The following is a 20,255-nucleotide window of genomic DNA, read 5'->3' as shown; positions in this document are numbered from 1 at the left end:
TGTCCCTGGCCTCAGTAGTAATATATATAGAAGTATATATAATAAGGGTTTAATAAGTTAAGATGATAGGAAATGCACGAAATTTCTAGTTCAATCTACCATGGACTAAATTAAACTGAGTTTTACAATCTTCAGTCAAAATTCATATTAAAATTAGTCATTTCTTTTCCTCAGCATTTCTTTTATTTTTATTTCTTTTTTCTTTAAAAAAGGAAATTAAAGGAAAGTGGAAGTCAGTCTAGTTCGTCTCTATAGATCAGACGTTAGAGTCTAATTCCTTTTTAGCATTGCAGCATGTAAATAGAGAGATGCCCTACAATGCATAAAGAAATAATTTTTCGTGTGTTCTCACGATTTATGGAAACGTATTTTCTTAAGCCCTGAAATACCGCGGGAAGATAGGATTTCCATTACCGTGAAATCAGTCTCTATTTTTAAAAAAAAATTAAGCGATGCTCTAATTAAAAGGGTCGTGGGTTCGAAACACAAATAGGTCACTTTACCCTTAGAAATCTCATACTTCCGTACCAAAGCTAGTTTTTTTTTTTTTTTTTTTTTTTAGACGTCGCGTGCTTTATTTAGGTCATACTTTTGGTTAATTAGCATACAGGAATGCATCCTCATTTCCCGTTTTACATGCATGATGTCATATACGCAGGAAAGGAGACTTCAACCCCGGTGGTGTTAATAAAATAAATTTTGGTACCCGGAATCTGAATCATACTCGTATTTGAATATTAAGATTCGAATAAAGTAAATATCTCCTCTAGTTAAATAAGATATTTTGATGTTTAAAATCTTTATTTTTAAGCTAAAAATTCTAGGTTCCTTCATTCAATACATAACCGGAAATACATTTTTACAGAAGATTTATCACTAGTAAGAAAACAATGACTTTACAGTTTTCAAAATAGTCTTCCAGTTAGTTCAAAACACCTACGCTAGGTTTGATAAAGGCACTAATTCCCCTTCTCCCCCCAAAAAAGAAATATGTACGCGTGCATATGCACTCATACACCGCTGACTGGACTCCGTCATTCTGGAACATTGATCCACTTAGTTCATCTTAAAGCGGTGAAATGGTGTAAAACTCTAAAGGTGCGAGATTGAGTGGATATGCATGGTGAAACATGCACTCTAACAGTAGTTTTTCGATGGTCGACAATGTGGTTGGTCTCACTTTATCATGGAGCAAAAGTATACACACCACTCCATGTCTTTCCTGCATGTAGAAGGTTGGAGTAGATCGTATTGTCCATTTTATGACCTTTGGGCATGTAATGTTCATGAATTGGCTACTTATAATTCCAAACAAATTCATATAAGTTGTTCAGTGAAACTCATAATGAAACAGTAACTTGCACATGAAGAATCTTCAACATTGGTTATGCCCTCTTTAAAATCCTCAGCCCGCCCCTTAACTTGGGTTCGACTTACGCAGTTCTCATCACATTGAACTGTCAAACGGCGATGAAATTCTGTCGGTCCTTTACCCTTACACAGCACAAATTTAACGACGGGGACGCGGTGGCTCACTGGTAGAGCGTTCACCTCCGGTACTTGGGGTCCCTGGTTCGATCCCAGCTCGCGCCGTGTCCGGTACTTGGTGGACAAACAACGTGCTCGGTGGTTTTATCGGGGTTCTCCAGTTTCCTTCCACTTTCTTCATTCCACTATTTCATTCATTTTTCATCTTCATCGTCTCCATTAGCCTAACCGGCATAATCGTGGGACGTAAAACTTAATGATTTACAAATTTAACGATACTTCACTGCTCCAGCCTGGAGCATCTGTACAGATACCACAATTTTGTGTAACTGTTTACCAACGTTCCGGGCGCAACGCGATCCTGTGAATAACTCTAGGATGCCAGTCAAAATAACTATCACATAATAACTAAGTTTGCAATAATAATTGCAAATTTGGAACGCAACGATCGATCTTTATTGATAATTCCCGTTTTCGGTGATTATTCTTCAATGGTTCGTTCAATCGGGACATGCGGCTCCTAATGACACTCAGCGCGCGCTCTCGAATCACCATCTCAAATTTGGTTAAAATGATTCAGGTACCTCGGAGAAGTATCCGGATAACCGTACGCCTAAATCGAGTAAAGATGAGCTTCAGTCCAATCACAATCGTATTTTAGCTTTTTAAATAAAACTTTTATGTTTATTTATTGAATGAGCCTTGTGCTGGATTACCATTATGTATATAGTTGTGATACTTGGATGGCAATGCTTTTAACAACACTATACATAATGATTTATTTCAACATAATATTGTATTTTTATTTGTTGTTATAATGCCTTAATTTATACCTCTACTTCTTCACAAGAAAGTAAAATATACTAAAACAAACTTTAAATTTATCTTTTTATTGTTCCATACTTAGTTTCCTGAACGTCACTAGTGTAGGATCCTGCATATGATATTTTGTCGTGAATCAGAAAGTTTTCTGTGGGGATGAAACTTATCTCTCCCACATAAACTTTTCTTTCATTAGAAGGGGGAAAACTTTATGTTAAGAATAAATTTCCATAAACCCTAGTTGGACTAGTTGGACTAAATTTAAGATTTACTGTAGTTTCTTTAATTTTGTTCACATTTCAAGTTTTACAGGTGTTTGTTCACATAACTTTAATTATAAAGAGTTTAATGAGAACATTTTAAAATGTTGCATATTTCTTGTTAAAATTTCCAGGCAAAGAATGGCATTCTGCGTATAGAACTTGTGGTGGTGCTCGGCAATCACCAATTAATATCGTTCGGAGTCATGCAATCTCAGAAGACCTTCGAGCTCTCGAAATGGTCTTCTACCATAATTTTCTCCTTAATCCAGTTATGGGAAACAATGGACATTCGGGTAAGGAAAGTAAAATTTTCTCTCAAACAAACAATTCTTTGGTGTGTTGTAAATTTGATCTTGGAAACGTGTTTCTCTAGCTTTAGTTTTCATAAAATGACGTAACTCTATTTCCCGATTTTGGGTTTTGGGAAGCTCATTCAATCCCATCCTCTTCCCTCCATAGAAAAAGTCACTCTTCCAGATATTGAAAATGTTATAATACAAATATAATTATCTCGATTAAAATGTACAAGCACATTAAATACATTTTCCACTTCGGGGAAATATTTGTGTGTAAATTAGGAAAACAAAATTCATTTCAATCATTCCATAAGACACACTATGTATTAATCTTAATAAATGATGGAATCAACTGATGCTAGATAATTGGCTGACAATATTTAGTCAATTTTGCTTAAAAAGAGTTCCAGTCTTGGTTGAAAATTGAATTAGGGTAAAAAATTCTTAATACTTTCGGTAGGTTACGACGGTGTTTTGTCTGTTTCCTACTTTCTTGTGGCTGTATGAGTATGGAGTCCATTTGCAAATGAGCTTTCCGGAACCAGAATGAAGGAACCACATTTTGCTGCTGTCAGTGGTAAATGGGCTTGACGTTACCGTTGGATCAGTTGCTACACTTATTACGTTGTGACCTAAGATTCATATGTGTAACTCAAGTGATTTTGTGCTTAAACGTGGAAATCGACGAAAATATAGTTAGTTCATTCTGTTTTCAGACAGCTCAAATATCATACTAGAAGAGGCTAAAAATACTTTTGGAAATTAAAAAATTCAAACTACATCATTTGGGGCACTTTTATTAGTAGTTCAAGCACTTAACTTCATTTGTGAGCGCATCTAGATATTTCATGTGGACCGCAATTTCAATAAATTTCTGAATTTAATGCAAGAATTATCTCCTAAAGCGAAATGTTCGGTTTTACACAGTTAAATGTGTCGTATAACACACACACATACATACACACACACAAGTGACACAAATCTCCATTTTCTTAATGTTGTCTTCGTTTGATCGGCCCAGGAAGAAAACGTAATTTATCTGCAGAAAATTGACAAAAGTGTGATGAGATAAATAATATCTCTTAGAACGTATCTTTAAGCTTGTGCTCGATAAAGTGCTTTTTATATATCAGATATTGAACTACTTAATCCTGACCCTGTATCTTGACCTTGAAAATAAATGATAACCGCTTATGCACTCAGTGACTATAAAAATATTGTAAGGGCGTAGATAATGTTTCCTACTTCTTTGACCATCATGCCGTTTCTTTACTTTGACGCACTTTTTAAAATTTGCAGTCTATAGTACTTTTTCCTGTTTCAAAATGCCTTACCAACTATGAGTAGATTAAGTACAAGTAAATGCTATGATTAACTTAATTCATATTAAACAAAAAGGAAACGACCACTTTTAACTTTCTGCAATAGCAGTGCGAGGTACTATCATATTCAGTGGCGTATTTAGGGGGGGGGGCTTCCGGGCTTAAGCCCCCCCGAAATCTTACTTACTATAGTAAAGTATATGAAATATCTTGCAGAATTTTCACATTTTCAGGCAAAGCCCCCCCCCGAAAGTTAGTAAAGCCCTCCCCGGAACAAAATCGTAAATACGCCACTGATCATATTATACACAGCTTGCACAAAATTTAAATCTTAAAATCCGATGTAAGTTGCTTCGTTATTTGCTTAATTCAGTGATAAAGTTCTAGGCACTGATACCCTAATGGACCGCTTCCTATATAATTAATAGAAATTATTTTTTTTTTCCACAATGCAAAGTAAGTGGTTCTGCCTCACTACCGGCTAGAGTTGGAACTAACTGCATCGTCTGCTACTGGCAGTAGCTAAGTGTATCATTGGCTAATTCTATCACACTTCGACGCTCTGAATGATTTGATTCGTTCTTGCTTTTAGTAGTTCGTGGTACCCAACTTCCTTGAGTGGTGGCGCCACGGTCTCCACAGTTTCAGCGGGAAGAGCAGCTGAAACCTCTTATACTATATTATTACTCTATGGTTCCAGGAACATCATAAGTTACTGTGTTTTGTTGATTATGCATATACCAATGCGTTAAAATAGTTAGATCAGGAAACGTTGTCATAATATCCGTGGCCGCAATGATCAACAAAACTTAGAGTATGATGTTTCTAACACGCAGTGAACTATAGAAAACCACTTGCATAACAGGCAAGAATGAAAATATTCAGAGTTGTTAAATATTTTGGAAGTAGCCCACACAGCAATGAAATATTTTCAAAACGTTTTTAAAACGTGCCATCATTTTCCTTCAGAAAATGTATCCTACTTCCCTTAAGGAAATATATTCCATACGTTGTTGAAAACATTTTCCAATTAATACTGAAAATATTCTCGTAACATACTCAAAAATGTTTTAGAAATATTTTATACGCCGTTAGAAAAGTTTTCCAAAAAATGTTTTCCGTATGATTTCCAAACATTACTGAAAATGTATTTGAAACATTTTATACAATGTTAACGGAATGGTTTTTAAAATGTTTCGCATGGAATATTTTTAAATTATTTACTAATAACACAGAAAATAATTTCTCAAGAATGAAGAAAATTGTTTTCTAAATATTTTTTAAATGTATTGCGTACATTAGTTGAAATATTTTCTGAAGATTTCTAATTCATTTTTAACAAGGATTAATGATCTGTAAAATAATAATTTTAAAATGTTTTCCATATATAAAAAAATATTTCCTGTATATCACAGAAAATATTTAGTGAATATTTCCTGTATATCACAGAAAATATTTAAAGAATATTTTCTGTATATGACAAAATATTTAGAGAATATTTTCTGTACATGACATAAAATATTTTGTGTACATGACAGAAAATATTTTCTGTACATGATAGAAAATATTCAGAGAATATAGGGTAGACATATCAAAAACATTTTCAAATTAATTTTCTTGGTGTTCTGTAACAGTAGAAAATGTTTAGAAAATACTAAACTAGTTTCAGATATAATTTGTGATAACAAAGAAAATATTTACGAATCGTTTTTCAAATAGCAATTGATATGTTTTTGATTTGTTGTTGTATGTAGTTTGAGAACTTACTTAAAATATTTTTCTAACATTTTATAGTTTTCAGAGAAAAATATTTTAAATTCTTTCTGAATATTTTTCGTCATTACCACAATAACACCTACAGTTTGAAATACATTTCTTTCTTCGAAACTGAAGGAAATGCATATGAACAGTTTTCCAACTCTTGTGAGTTAAAATATCTGGATTTCATTTATACAAATTCATGGGGTGGTAGAAGTTTGTGTATGCTGGAACCGGTTTAGAATACACGGAAACTTCTAGCATCACATAAATTTGTGGAAATAAATTCTAGTATTTAACTTACAGGTTGAAGAAAGAAATGTATTTCAAAATGTACGTGTTATTGTGGTAATGACGAAAAATATTCAGAATTTAAAATATTCCTCTGCGAAAACAAGGAAATGTTAGAAAAAATATTTTAAGTACGTTCTGAAACTACATACAATAATAAATCAAAAACATATAAATTGCTATTTGAAAAATGAATCGTAAATATTTTCTTTCTTAGCACAAATTCATATCTGAAACTAGTTTAATATTTTCTTAAAAGTTTCTACTGCTACAAAACACCAAGAAAACTAATTTGAAAATATTTTTGATGTGTCTACCTTATATTATCCGAATATTCTGTCATGTACCCGGGATCCCTTAATATTACAAGGCGAGAAGACAGGGAACACTGTACAGTAAAAGTGGAGAAAAACTAAATCATCTTGGACAGAACACATTCTATATCTATGACAATATTCACTGAAAAATATGGAGGAACAATAATAATCGGAACAAATCACATGCATTTTGAGAAAAGTATTTATAATGGAATTCCTAAAAAAATACATTAGTACAATTTCTTACATAAGTATTAAAATATACGAAACTTACAAACACGTGTATATAATGAGCTTTTCTTTTAAGGAGTCATTATAAAATGCGATCATACCACCATGAAACCATTTTATTGCACCATGTCTCTCAACATAAGGACGACGTGGACCACTCAGATGTTCACAGGTGAGATGTCGTCATTGTTCTCTTCGTTGTGTTCTACACAACACTAAAATAGCTATTGTAGTGCGTAAAATAAATGACTGAGCACAAGAAAGACACCCCGGGTGCCAACATGTGAGTGGTTCATGTCGTTCTTGTGGCGGGTTCACCGGTGGTTAGATATATATATATGATAAATGGAGAAAGTAACTGATTTTATATCATGTAAATATTTAATGTGATATACAATCGATTATTCCCTTGAGTTATCGTATATAATAAGAGAAACTAAACCGTTTATTCTTAAAATTATCTAAATTCCAACATCCTACATTACTTAGATTGCGTAACAAATCGAAAGCCAAATAAAGGAACGAAGGTTTAAAAGACAATACATAAAATAACATCCTGTACATTTATTGAGAATAATTTCTTAATTTTACATCAAGTATGAATTTGTTGTACACAATACTGAAAACTACATACTTAATGTGAATACATAAACAAAAAGTCTATAATAATTTAAGTCTAGTAATTGCATACTGTATATTAAAATAGTTTGAAATGTATATACATTTCATTAGTGTAATATTAACTAGTGTTATATAACATTTTTAAAAAGCACTTACTTTGTAAGAACAGTTCGAATAGAGTTGCAGCTTATACCCATTTTGTCTTGTCCCCACATCCTAGCATTGTAGTTCAGAAGATGGCAGTACCAATCACCGAAAACCAAGCACCAGAATCATGCGTTTACTTACGTTTCCCTCTCCTTCAACACACACCCACAATATAAGTTAAACTATTTCTTGGAAAGTTCTCTGCTACCTTCTTCTAAGAATATATTTAACGATACGAAGTAGGTATATTAACATTACTTTAGCATTTGAAGTGTGATTTAACTGCCATAAATTAAAATTGAGGACAATATTCATGCAAATTATCTTAAATGGGTACCATATACATTACACTAAACGAACTATGCCAATAAAAAAATCAGTCAATAAGAATTAGATCTTCATTCTAGATTTTTAAATTGCTGCTATGTTAATGCTATGAATTCTGTGCTCCCCACACCAAATGTCTTTATGCCAAATGTTTTTGGTCGAAGCTGTGAGCAAACCGCAGGCTAATGATCGGATGATGATGATAGCATACAGGCTGATGATAGTTCATCACTTATAGGAAGACAGTTTGAAGTACTAGGTGGGACAGAACACTCTTCTTTTTCCTGGGATTCATCCACACTTACGGTCAAATTTAGTACCGTCTATGTAGTATCTATGTGCGGTATACCTTGAAATCATCTCGGTTGATAGCCTCCACAGTGCACTCCTAAAATAAATCAATTGTTTTAGAATTATAATTTGCAGCATGTGTGGCCAAATTTAAAAACGAAATACATCTCAGAATCAAGGCTAAGTCAAACGAAGCGATATATGGGTATTTCTTTTTTTATCTTACTACAGGCTATCCAAAACACTAAAACATTGTTTTCTATACTTTTGGAAGTTGTATACTAAATATCTTAGTAGCTGTCAATCAAATTTGGAACGCTGAATAAGTTGTAGTGTAGATATACAATTGAAGCTATGATCCAAACATAAAATAATGATATTACAAATAAATAAAATTATCTTAGGATGGGAATGGAAGCTGTAGACGCATGAGTATTACTGAGTGAAGGAAGGAAAGTACCAGCGTTATGGCACCTTCAGCTGGGTTACGAGTTTGACACAGTTCATACACAGAAATCGTTCGGTGGTTTATATTTCCTGCTTCGACTTAAAAGATAAAGAAAATTTGCTCGCTTTAAAAGAGTTAAAAGGTAAAAACTTTAAAAAGGTTTAATTTATTGTATTTTTGTTCATGTAAATAAATAATGTACGCAACTGACACAGAGCTTGCCCGCTGGACCTTGGCGCCCTAATCCAACTGCCATTTATATGCCTGCCATAAAGTAATATAGATATAAACTTTTTTTTAAAGTGCAGGTTAAAGGTAGCTTAATATTTACATTTTTTTAACGATACCTATAAATTAATAAGGTAGAAGTATATGTGGTCCTTCTCACTATGCTTGCTTATATGCCTTATATACAGGGTGGGCCATTTTAATTAATCCACGGAAATATCTGAAAAATGATAAAACATAGAAGAAATGTTTGAAGTACACGTTATATATTGCTAAGGGGGAAAACCAATTCCGCTAAAAGTACCCCTCCTCGCCCCCCGTAAATGGGGGTAACGGGGGGTAACTTTGAAATGTCAAATGGGAACATGGGTCGAGTAATACCTCGTTCGAAAGGTCTTGGAAAACTAAGTAACGCTGTACCAAAAGATGTTTCATATTGTGCACCAGTTTCAAAATGGCCGCCATGATATGGTTCCGAAACTCCAGTACCCGTAGTATGAAAACCATGGAAGGTAAATGAATGGAACAAAATTGAAATACGTAAATATCATAGGATGATCCCTGTGATCCCAGTGGCCTCCCTGAAGGGGTCTTGGGAGCTAACTTCAAAATTTCAAATAGTAACATGAGTCGAGTGGTACCTCGTTCGATAAATCTTGCAAAATCAAACATCTTGCAGGAGAAAACGATTGAGGTGAAATGGCAGTGTTCTCAAAAGGCCGCTAATAGTTACTCAAAATGTAACTGTGGCCATCCGCATTAACTCAGTGCACCAATTCTCTATCCATGAAGTCTGCCTTCCAAACAGCATTGGGTAGGTCAAGCGTACGCCCGAACCGTTGTCCGGTCGGACATTGAAATTTTGAAGTTAGCCCCCAAGACCCCTTCAGGGAGGCCACTGGGATCACAGGGATCATCCTATGATATTTACGTATTTCAATTTTGTTCCATTCATTTACCTTCCATGGTTTTCATACTACGGGTACTGGAGTTTCGGAACCATATCATGGCGGCCATTTTGAAACTGGTGCACAATATGAAACATCTTTTGGTACAGCGTTACTTAGTTTTCCAAGACCTTTCGAACGAGGTATTACTCGACCCATGTTCCCATTTGACATTTCAAAGTTACCCCCCGTTACCCCCATTTACGGGGGGCGAGGAGGGGTACTTTTGGCGGAATTGGTGTTCCCCCTTAGCAATATATAACGTGTACTTCAAACATTTCTTCTATGTTTTATCATTTTTCAGATATTTCCGTGGATTAATTAAAATGGCCCACCCTGTATATATATATATATATCTTAAAGTCTAGTCATTAATAATACCAGCCCTCTGCTTCTATACCACCCTGTGATACCGGAGCAGGACGTTTGGACGCAAAGCCATATACCTAAATAGGTTAATCTACTTAAATAGGTTATAATGTATTTCATAACCAGAGATGATTACGTACTAAAAGCCTTAAAAATAGGCACTAATATCACAAAAACTCTTAAAAAATAACTGCAGAAACTAAAAACAAGAAGTTCAGAAAGGTGAAATTTGATCCAAATTTTCTTTAAAATGCCATCTTCAAAACTCTTAAGTTTTCGTTATGTTATAATATATCCTATGGTAAACAGTCACTGAAAGTCTCAGTTGCAACAAATGCTTAATTTAGTTCTGAAAAATTTTTGTGATGCAGAAAGAAAACATATGGGTCTAATTATTTTGTTTTTAGAATGATATATCCTAATTTCAGGAAAATCGGAGACAATGACCTGCAGAATTTCTTTTTCAGCATGAATCTATCATGAGCTAAAATAAAACTAGCTGTAGGCATCCTATAACACCCCAAAGTAAACTTCTGCGAAGTTACCTTTATAATATCTCTAACATAAAGGATATTCATAACTTCATAGCAACTCATAACATTGCATTACTGCTTATTACTATGTATTTGCAACAGAGATACTTGGAAAGGAAACAACAGTGAAACCAGAAGTAAACAGTGAAAGCTAATATACATATTGAATAATTTATTTTGTCTTATGTTACAATTACCATGACATTATCATTCCATGACGGAATTATGGGCCAAGTCGGTCCTCGTGGCCGAGTGGGCTAGCGCTATATGCTAGTAATGAGAATCTCTTTTCTCATATGACCTCGCTGCTGAAAGGGACGCTAAACTAAAAATCAATTATGGGGCAAATCCAGCATTATTCTACAATTTCAAAAGTTTCAAAATTCTTTACGGCGAATTCTTTCATCTGCCTGAATATATTTTTTTCTTTTGAGTTGATTTTGAGATTAACGTCCCGTTCAGCAGCGAGGCTATATGAGACGTGGACCTACTGATTAACGTGGAATCCGAACCACATGAGCTCCCGCCGGGAATTTTCTTCTTTTCTTGGGCGGATCTTTTCTCGAAGCATTGCCTCGTACACTAAGTCCTGCTTTTTTTTTGGTCCGAAATGCATCAATAAAGCGCCAAATCGACCAATATCGTTCCTTTACGTTAGATATACTATAAAGAACAGGAGTTATTTTATTTTGGGGTATCACAGGCTGCCTAAAGTAAATTTTATTTGGCCCATTCTTCGTATTTAAATGTATAGTTAGTGCCTATTTCTATCAAAATTTATTATTATAATGTCTCAACTTTCTATTAATACAATAGTCTCCACTATCCGGTCTAATGGGCATATCGAATAACAAAAAAGTGCCTTCCATTTCAATTCAGGTAGAGCATGTACCATCACCATCTCAGATATTGATGAAACGTTTTTTATAGCAACTAGACATGTTTTTAAGGGACTCGTATTTTTTGTTTTGTTTTGTCGAAAAAACTTTTCCCGCCAAGTAATGGGCCATCAAAGATGGGGAGTACAATTTATGAATTTTAGAAAAAATAGAAATGCTCAATTTCGGAGCACCACCATTCAGCTATGGAGACAGATAGAGTTATAATTCTTGTTGTAGTATGTACATAAGGATATAAGTAAATATATTTTATTATAGTTTGGTTTGCGTATTTGTATCTTTCTGTATATAAGTTAACAAATGAAATCCAGTTTATCTGAAAAGTCGAGGTTTGCGATTTTTTCGAGCACTTCCGATTCGAATTTTAAAATTCTGTTTTCACGGTTAGTGAGACCTAGTTACCCGCTTTCCGAAAAAAAATTGCATCGCTTCTGTGTGCAACCGTTCTGTCGCAAAAAAAATTGAGAAATCGTCAAATTTTTAAAAATTGCCAATTTTGGGTGCCATTTTCTCGAAAACACCATAATTTAAAATTCTGAAATTTTGTCAATGGTTCAACTTTACATGAATAACAAACACACCAAATAGCATTCTCGACCATTGCTTCATGAATTAACTATAGCCTTTTGAAGTTAGCGAAGATTCGTTAACTTTGATGTCACAGTTGGCAGCATTGAAAACAATGAAAGTGCAGCAATTTAATGATGCTTTTGGTTCACATTCATTAAATAAAGAATAAAAAGTTTTCCTGGCTCCTTTTTATTACTTTGATCAAAATGGCTCTCTGAAATGGTAAAATGAGCCTCCAAGTACTCCATCTTCTTAAATCGATCTAATCTGATATGGAAATTACGATTATGAAACACACACATTTTAAGTTTACTCTAAACGGCCATCCAATAGATCCTGATGACCTACAAACAACCTGAACTATTACCTCAATGATGAACTGGAATGCTCCAGACAAAATTCCGATAAGTGCGATGTCATTACAGTGATCGAAAATTGACAAAAAGTTAAAAAATCGAAAGATTTTCTTACGCGTACTATCAAAGAAATTTACGGCCTGTTTAAACAGATCAATCCCAGCATAAGAATGGTTCACTCGAAATTTTATAGTATTCGACCAAAGTGGGTCAGTCCGCAACCTGCGAGGGAGGTGTTTGTGTGTTGTGCAAATTTTAAGTTAGCTGCTACTGCGTTGCAACAAATCAAAGGAGCAGCCTGTATTGAAGCTGTCATGAGTGACCTATTTTCATTAGTAGTATGATTCGTATAAAATGACAGCTGTCTTCTTCAATAATGTGGTGATTGTCATGGAGCGGAAGGAGTAAGTGTGGAGTCTTTAATTATTGATCCTGATGAAAATGAAAATATTACATATGCCATATGGGAAAATAATGATCTTGTTAAAAAAAAAACTGTGACACTCTGTTGCTGGTTAAAACTAAGAATTTTAAATCATGAATACATCGAGAAAATCCAAAGAGAATTAATTGCTACTGAAAAGCGTCGTGTAAAATTTCAAGATACAAATTCTATTTTACTGCATGTGGACTTCGTTGAAAACTGGACTGTTATTCTGCTATGTGAAATTCAGAGTGATCACTGAAAAACGATCAAATCTCCATCGTTACGGCAGTGGTATATTATTATGAAACAACTGACAGTTTTGCTGTAATAGGCGACGACAAAACACACGATTCCACTCGTACTCATAGTCATGGATAAGATTCTAAAAAATACTTGAAGAAAAGCGAAAATACAGGTTTTAGAAAAAGGTTCGAATACGTGCGTAAAATTTATCAAACCGTTTCAGTGATTTCTAATGATGCTGCATCCCACTTTAAAAATTGCTTTCAGATGTTTGAGACGCGGACAGGTCCGATAAAGCAGTGGCTTTTCAGTGAAACCGGCCATGGCAAGGGTCTCTGCGACGGTATTGGGGGTGTGGGGGGAAAGGTATAAAGAATGTGGCAATACGGCATAACCTTAGGCAAGAACAGATTCACAATATTAAAACTGCAGAAGAATTCGTGAGTATAGTGCAAGTACAAACTCCGGGCATTATTCTCGTAATGTTGTCAAGAACCGAATTGGACAGTTTTAAGAAAGAGAAAAAAAGAAAAAAACAATGGGAAAGTGTGCGACCGGTAACTGGTATTCGACGAAGTCATCTTTGGTTTTTATGGCACAATATTAAAACTGCAGAAGAATTCGTGAGTATAGTGCAAGTACAAACTCCGGGCATTATTCTCGTAATGTTGTCAAGAACCGAATCGGACAATTTTAAGAAAGAGAAAAAAAGAAGAAAAAAACAATGGGAAAGTGTGCGACCGGTAACTGGTATTCGACGAAGTCATCTTTGGTTTTTATGGCACAATATTAAAACTGCAGAAGAATTCGTGAGTATAGTGCAAGTACAAACTCCGGGCATTATTCTCGTAATGTTGTCAAGAACCGAATTGGACAATTTTAAGAAAGAGAAAAAAAGAAGAAAAAAACAATGGGAAAGTGTGCGACCGGTAACTGGTATTCGACGAAGTCATCTTTGGTTTTTATGGCAGTAACGGATCAACATGGACTAACTTCGTGCTTTCCCCAAAATCGAGCTTCTGCAATTCAAAGTGTAAATTTACGAAATCTGCAAAAATGACTGCATACATGCATACATGATAACCAGTGATGGATAGGAGAAATATTATCAAAAAATCATGAATTACATGAAGTTGAAGTGGTCTTTATGTTTCCACATAGACCTTCAACAGGGTACAGGTTTCCAAAAAGGCATAAGAGAAGTGAAAATAAGTGTTTTGTGACTATCGACAACGTGCTAAGCGTTGTGAGTGCAGCAACACCTATTGGAGCATCTGCACGGTTAGATGCTATTAGCGAAGAAGACACTAAGCAAGCAAATAATTACTTCAGTGTGATAAAATCAGTGAAACTTTGATTTCGAAAACCATTTTAAATAAGTTAGTTTAAAATTTGTGTGTTTCGTAATCGTAATTTTTATCTCTGATTACATCGGTTTAAGAAAACGAAGGAGTAGGGGAGGTTCATTTTACCATTTCAGAGATCCATTTTGATCAAAAAAAAATAAAAAGCAGCCTGGAAAAACTTTTATACTTTATTTAATGAATGAAATGAAATCTTTAGTTTTACGTCCCACGGTTATGCCGGTTAGGCTAAAGGAGACGGTGATGATGAGAGATGAGTGAAATGAAGAAAGTGGGAGGAAACGGGACAACCCCGAGAAAACCCACGAGCACGGTTATTTAATGAATGTGAACCACAAACATCATCAAATTGTTGCACTTTCATTGTTTTCAGTGTTGCCAACTGTGATATTAAAGTTAATGAAACTTCAAAACGCTGTAGTTAATTCATGAAGCATTGATGGAGAATGCTATTTGGTGTGTTTATTATCCATGGAAAGTTGAACCATTTGACAAAATTTCAGAATTTTAAATTATGGTGTTTTCGAAGAAATGGCGATTTTTAAAAATTTGACGATTTCTCGATTTTTTTTTTTTTGGCGACAAAACGGTTGCACATAAAAGCGATACAAATTTTTTTTCGGAAAGCGAGTGGAAACAGAATTTTAAAATTCGAACCGGAATTGCTCGAAAAAATCGCAAACTTCGACTTTTCAGACAACTGACGTTCATTTGTTAACATATGTACAAAACTATACGCATGCGCGAACCATACTATAATAAAATATAGTTTATTTATAACCCTATGTACATACCACAATAAGAATTATAACTATCTGTCTCCATAGCTGAATGGGGCTGTGAAGTTGACCATTTTCCAAGTTTTCTAAAATTCATAAATTGTACTCCCCATCTTTGATGGCCCATTACTTGGTGGAAAATTTTTTTCCGACAAAACAAAATATACGGGTCATTTAAAAACATGCCTAGTTGCTATAAAAAAAAAATCAACAATATCTGACATGGTGATGGTATATTTGGGGGGGGGGCTGAGAGGATGGTACAGTTTTTTGGGCTGTTACGAATACAAAAAAATCCCTAAAATATAAAAAAAATACTCTTTTCTTTATAATAGCACTATCTTATTCTAGATTCCTCGCTCATTAAATGAGGATTCGAACTTATGAAAGATCAATAAAAACTGTATTCTATAACCATAGCCGCCTGCTGCAGGGAACAGTTGCTTTCCCCATGGATTTTCAAAATACATAACAAAATTTTAAATTTTCTTATTCACACACAACAGTTAGTGTAGTTAGCAGTGAATGTAAATAATTGTTTTTTACATTAAATATTATATGGTTCTAGGTATCTGTATTCGTGACTTTCCTCGTATGTCGGTCCTTTTGCCCCCTCCCGCCTGTAAGAAATCCTGTGGGAGTTACTATGTCTAAATTTCCCTTTAAAATTCGCTTATATACTACATATACATCTATATAGCAACTAGTTATTAAAGATGAATATATTTATGATTACAGCAACCGAAACGATTAAATTAATCGAGAGCCGTAATTAGTAGACACTACTTTACTCGGTTAGTGCATTGCATACATGACAATGACAACCAGCATATCTGAGAATGTTTCATAGTGTGAAGAGATAATTTACTTCGAAATATCCCATACTGCAGCTAACTTAATATTATATAAGAATTTCGATACTCGAAAAGAAAGATCAATTGAGACGTGCTAATTATCCTGAATAACCGAGTCCTGCAACCAAGAAAGAGGGGTTAAAATAGCTAATTGTCTACAACAGCTGTGCCAAGTGCCCGGCAATAATTAAGTGCAATGAGCAATTACAAAGAAGAGACGGTTATGGTTACAATTGTTATTCCTCTTGCTTAATGTAACCAGGTAAGTTGGTTAACACCTTTTGCTCTTTTTCTTGGTAACTAAAGTCCAGAAGGTATAACGTCATTGACTTCCCGCACTTGGACATGCTCGTCACTGAGGGTGTGGTAAAAGGATAGCCAATCACCAGCTACAATTCACCGCACTCAGCGAGCCATGAGTAACCGAGCTGGCAACTCCGCATAAACGTCACTACATCTTTTCGCGGGAAGCAAACTACGTTATACCTTCCGTATTATAGTAATCCAGGAAAAGGCAAAGTGTACTTTCACTGAAAAAAATGAAATATTTAAGTTTTACGTCCCACGATTATGCCGGTTAGGCTAAAGGAGACGGTGATTGAGAAATGAATGAAAAGGTGGAATGAAGAAAGTGGGAGGAAACGGGAGAACCCCGAGAAAACCCACGCACACGTGTTTGTCCACCACAAAGTTCACTTGGCGGGAGCAGGATTTGAACCCGGGACCCCAAGCACCAGAGGTGAACTGTACTTTCACTGAGTACTGCTCGGTTACTATTTGGCTACACGATTTCTAGCGTAGTTTTAACCGAAATTCGACTACTAGCAGCTAAGTTTTCATTTAATTCTTACTCTGCACACGATAAAAAAAAAAAAGTCATATGCAACCGTGGTGTGAGTTATTAGTTAAAATTTATTAGTAATTTGTTACAATTTTAGACAATGCCTTTCTTTTAAAAACAAGACAATACTGCATAAATTCTAAGGGGAGAAGTGAAACCAGTGCTTATAGTGTAAATCTTCGTACATATACATATAAGCTCTAAGACAGCCTTTCCCAACCCGGAGTCCACAAGCCAATCTCAGAAAGGCACACACATACACAGTGATGAGAAATACACCATTCACACGATGCGAGCTGGGTTCGAACCAGGGACCCCAAGCGCCGGAGATGAACGCTCTACCACTGAACCACCGCGACCCCCGGATTAGACTTGATGTTGAGGCGGATCGTCACTTAAAAGTCTCTTTTTTTGATCCTGACATTTCCAAGTTAGTGGCTGAAAGATAACACCACCCATCACATTAATGAAGTTGTGTATCTCGGTGAGTCATACACTTAGTGTCAGGTTAATTTGTTGAAGCTAATACATTTTATATTCTTCCAGGAAAAAATACGTTTTTCTATACTAGACAAGTAGGCTATTGTGGTTTTGTGTTGTTTACGTACTGGATTTATTTGCAACATCTTAGTCAAGACATCCGGCCTGAGATTTGAAACCAAGGACCACCTGATTACGCGATTGGCATCATACAACTCTAACATGATTATACCACTGCAAAGAAAAACAAACACACCCATATATGCACTAGCATGGGAAAAAATATAAATACTAACCGTATATTATTGCAAGGAGTCCTTCACATGCATTGTAGACTCTAAAGTAGGCCGCAGTGTGGAAAAGGTTGGGAAAGGCTGCTCTACGATATCAAGGGTTGCGGTGGCTCAGTGATATAGCGTTCACCTCTGGTGCATAGGGTCCTAGGTTCGATCCCAGCTAACGCTATATGAACTTTGTGGTGAACAAACACTGTCTGCGTGGATTTTCTCGGAGTTTTCCTGTTTCCTCCCACTGTCATTTCACCCTTTCGGTAATTTCTCATCATCGTCTCCTTTAGCCTTGCCGGAATAATCATGGGACGAAAAATTTTCACGATATCAAATAAAGAATATATCAATTAAATAAATTTCCGGTATATCACATTACAATTGTTAGCGTATATAGGGAGCAAATTTTTACTTTGATTCGGACAGTGACTGCAACCAATTCACCTGACCCGGTTCCCGGAGCAGTTTAGGAATCACAGTGAAGTTGCTCCACCAGGTCGTGATGTAAGGTCATGTGGTATTATCATGAGGTAAAAGTGGAATAAAACAAGCCCTGCGGGACTTCTAACCCAATTTGCTCGCTAACGCTCGCTTAGCTACGTTTCGTTGCGTAAGTAAATCACTTTTTTAAAATTAAATTTGTGTTTGCAAAATGGAGCACCAAAGGCATGAACAATTCCAACAAGTGACTGAGGCACAAAACATTTCCAGGAAGTGACTGAACCTATAAGAACCGATTGAAGTTACTGTCTGACTCAAAGTAAATTCTTGTCTAATGGGTATACTCGAGCAGACGGTTCTAATAAACTTTGACATTTCTTGTAGCCTATTTTCAGGTTAGGTAAGCGTTCACTAAATGAGGAGCTCCATTAGTACTAGCAGATTGACTTTAGAAGGGCTCATTATGAATACAATGTGAACGTATGTCATAAAAAGTACAGTTCATAAAACACGAACCAACTTATGCTATGTGGACACTAAAAACCACAAATGCTATCTAACCGAGTCAGGGCAGGAGTGAAGCAGGGGCAAGCGTTAGCGAGGGGGTGAGTCCGTAGAGAGCAGAAGATACTGGAAGAGCACACTTACACATCCAATACTTTCACTATCACTCAAAATTCATTTCAATATACTGTGCATTGACGGTAATTACTTATATACACACTCGCATCACTTCACGTGAAATGTTTCACATAGTAGTTTACCTTTAAATTTTCTATTTGCTAGAACCGTCTGCTCGAGTGAACTTTATGTCGGCTCTTTGTGGCCCAACATTTTTGGTAAAAATTGGCTAATTTTGGTTAGGTCACGTTAGTTTAGCTTAATTTAAGCCAGGTCTAGTTTGGTATTTCGTAGTAACGTAAATTTGTACAAATAGAAAATTTATAGGTAAAGTACGATGTGAAACTTTTTTTTTTTTTTGTGAAGTAATGACCGTGTAAATATAACCAATTACTGTCAGTGCACAGCATATTGCAATGAATGTTGAGTAACAGTGAAAGCATTGTATGTGTTAGTGTGCTCTTACACTATCTTCGTTTATGCGCATAACCCCCGTCGCTGACGCGCCTGCTCCCTACGGACGCACCCTCTTATCGCTCGGGTTTCCGTGCTCCACTCCTGCCCTCACTCAGTTAGGTAGCATTCGTGCTTTTCAGTGGCCACACAAAAAACTGGTTCGTGTTTTATGCACCGTAGTTTTTATGCCCTACGTCCACACTGTACTAGTACTGACCTCTCCTGATGTCAATCTGCAAGTAGTAATGGAGCTCCTCATTTAGTGCATGCTGTTAATAGAAATACAAAGCTCTACCCTAACCTGAAAATGGAAGAAATGTGTTAAAATTTCGTACAACCGATTCCTCGAGTAATGCCATTAATCTTCCCAAAAGACCAACTCTTCACTTTGTCCAACGTCACCTACTTTCAATTGTTTGCGTGTGGATGACAGTTTAATAGTAGTAGTAGAATATTTATTCTCATTAAACAACATTTTTATTATTATTATTTCGGAATACCTCAGCATTGCGTTTCTATTGTATGCAGCACTTCACAAGTTTTTCACACATCAATACCCTTCTAAAGCACGAACTCATTTCTCCTGTAAACAATGTTTTTTTTAAACCTACTTTTGGTTCCAAAAAGCCAATTGTCAATAAAAACAGTGGATCTTACCTTTGATGTTCGTACTAGTACGGACGTACTCTTCATTTTTTTGTATTTTCGTTGGTCAGTTCTGTATTTAAATATATATAACACCACACAAACCTATAGTTTGAAGTTCACCCCACCACCACAGCACCACTACGACATTCATTTGTTAAAAAAAAACTCGCTCTGAATTCAGTGATGCCAGTTTTGTAACAGCGAAATTTCCGTCCGAAACCATAAATTTCCCGATTACATACAATATTTACCGTCAACTTCAGTAGATATAATTTACAATATCTATAGCA

At 35.5% G+C, this 20,255-nt stretch overlaps 1 protein-coding gene across 2 annotated transcripts in view; it reads left to right on the top strand.

Annotated features, from left to right (window-relative positions):
• CAH9 (Carbonic anhydrase 9) overlaps positions 1-20,255 on the top strand; it is a 152,842-nt gene that overhangs the window by 76,179 nt on the left and 56,408 nt on the right. The window contains exon 4 of one of the 2 annotated variants that reach the window (XM_081749141.1): positions 2,705-2,866. The exons of the other annotated variant lie outside the window; for it this stretch is intronic. Within the exon in view, the coding sequence (XP_081605267.1) occupies positions 2,705-2,866 (162 nt within the window). The remainder of the gene's footprint in view (positions 1-2,704; positions 2,867-20,255) is intronic. 2 annotated transcript variants of the gene reach the window in all.

This window comes from Thermobia domestica, chromosome 2 (genome assembly GCF_964235325.1).
Source record: "Thermobia domestica chromosome 2, izTheDome1.hap1.1, whole genome shotgun sequence".
NCBI lineage: Eukaryota > Metazoa > Arthropoda > Insecta > Zygentoma > Lepismatidae > Thermobia > Thermobia domestica.
Note: the sequence above shows the minus strand (reverse complement) of the source record. Positions and strands in the feature narration are given on the sequence as shown.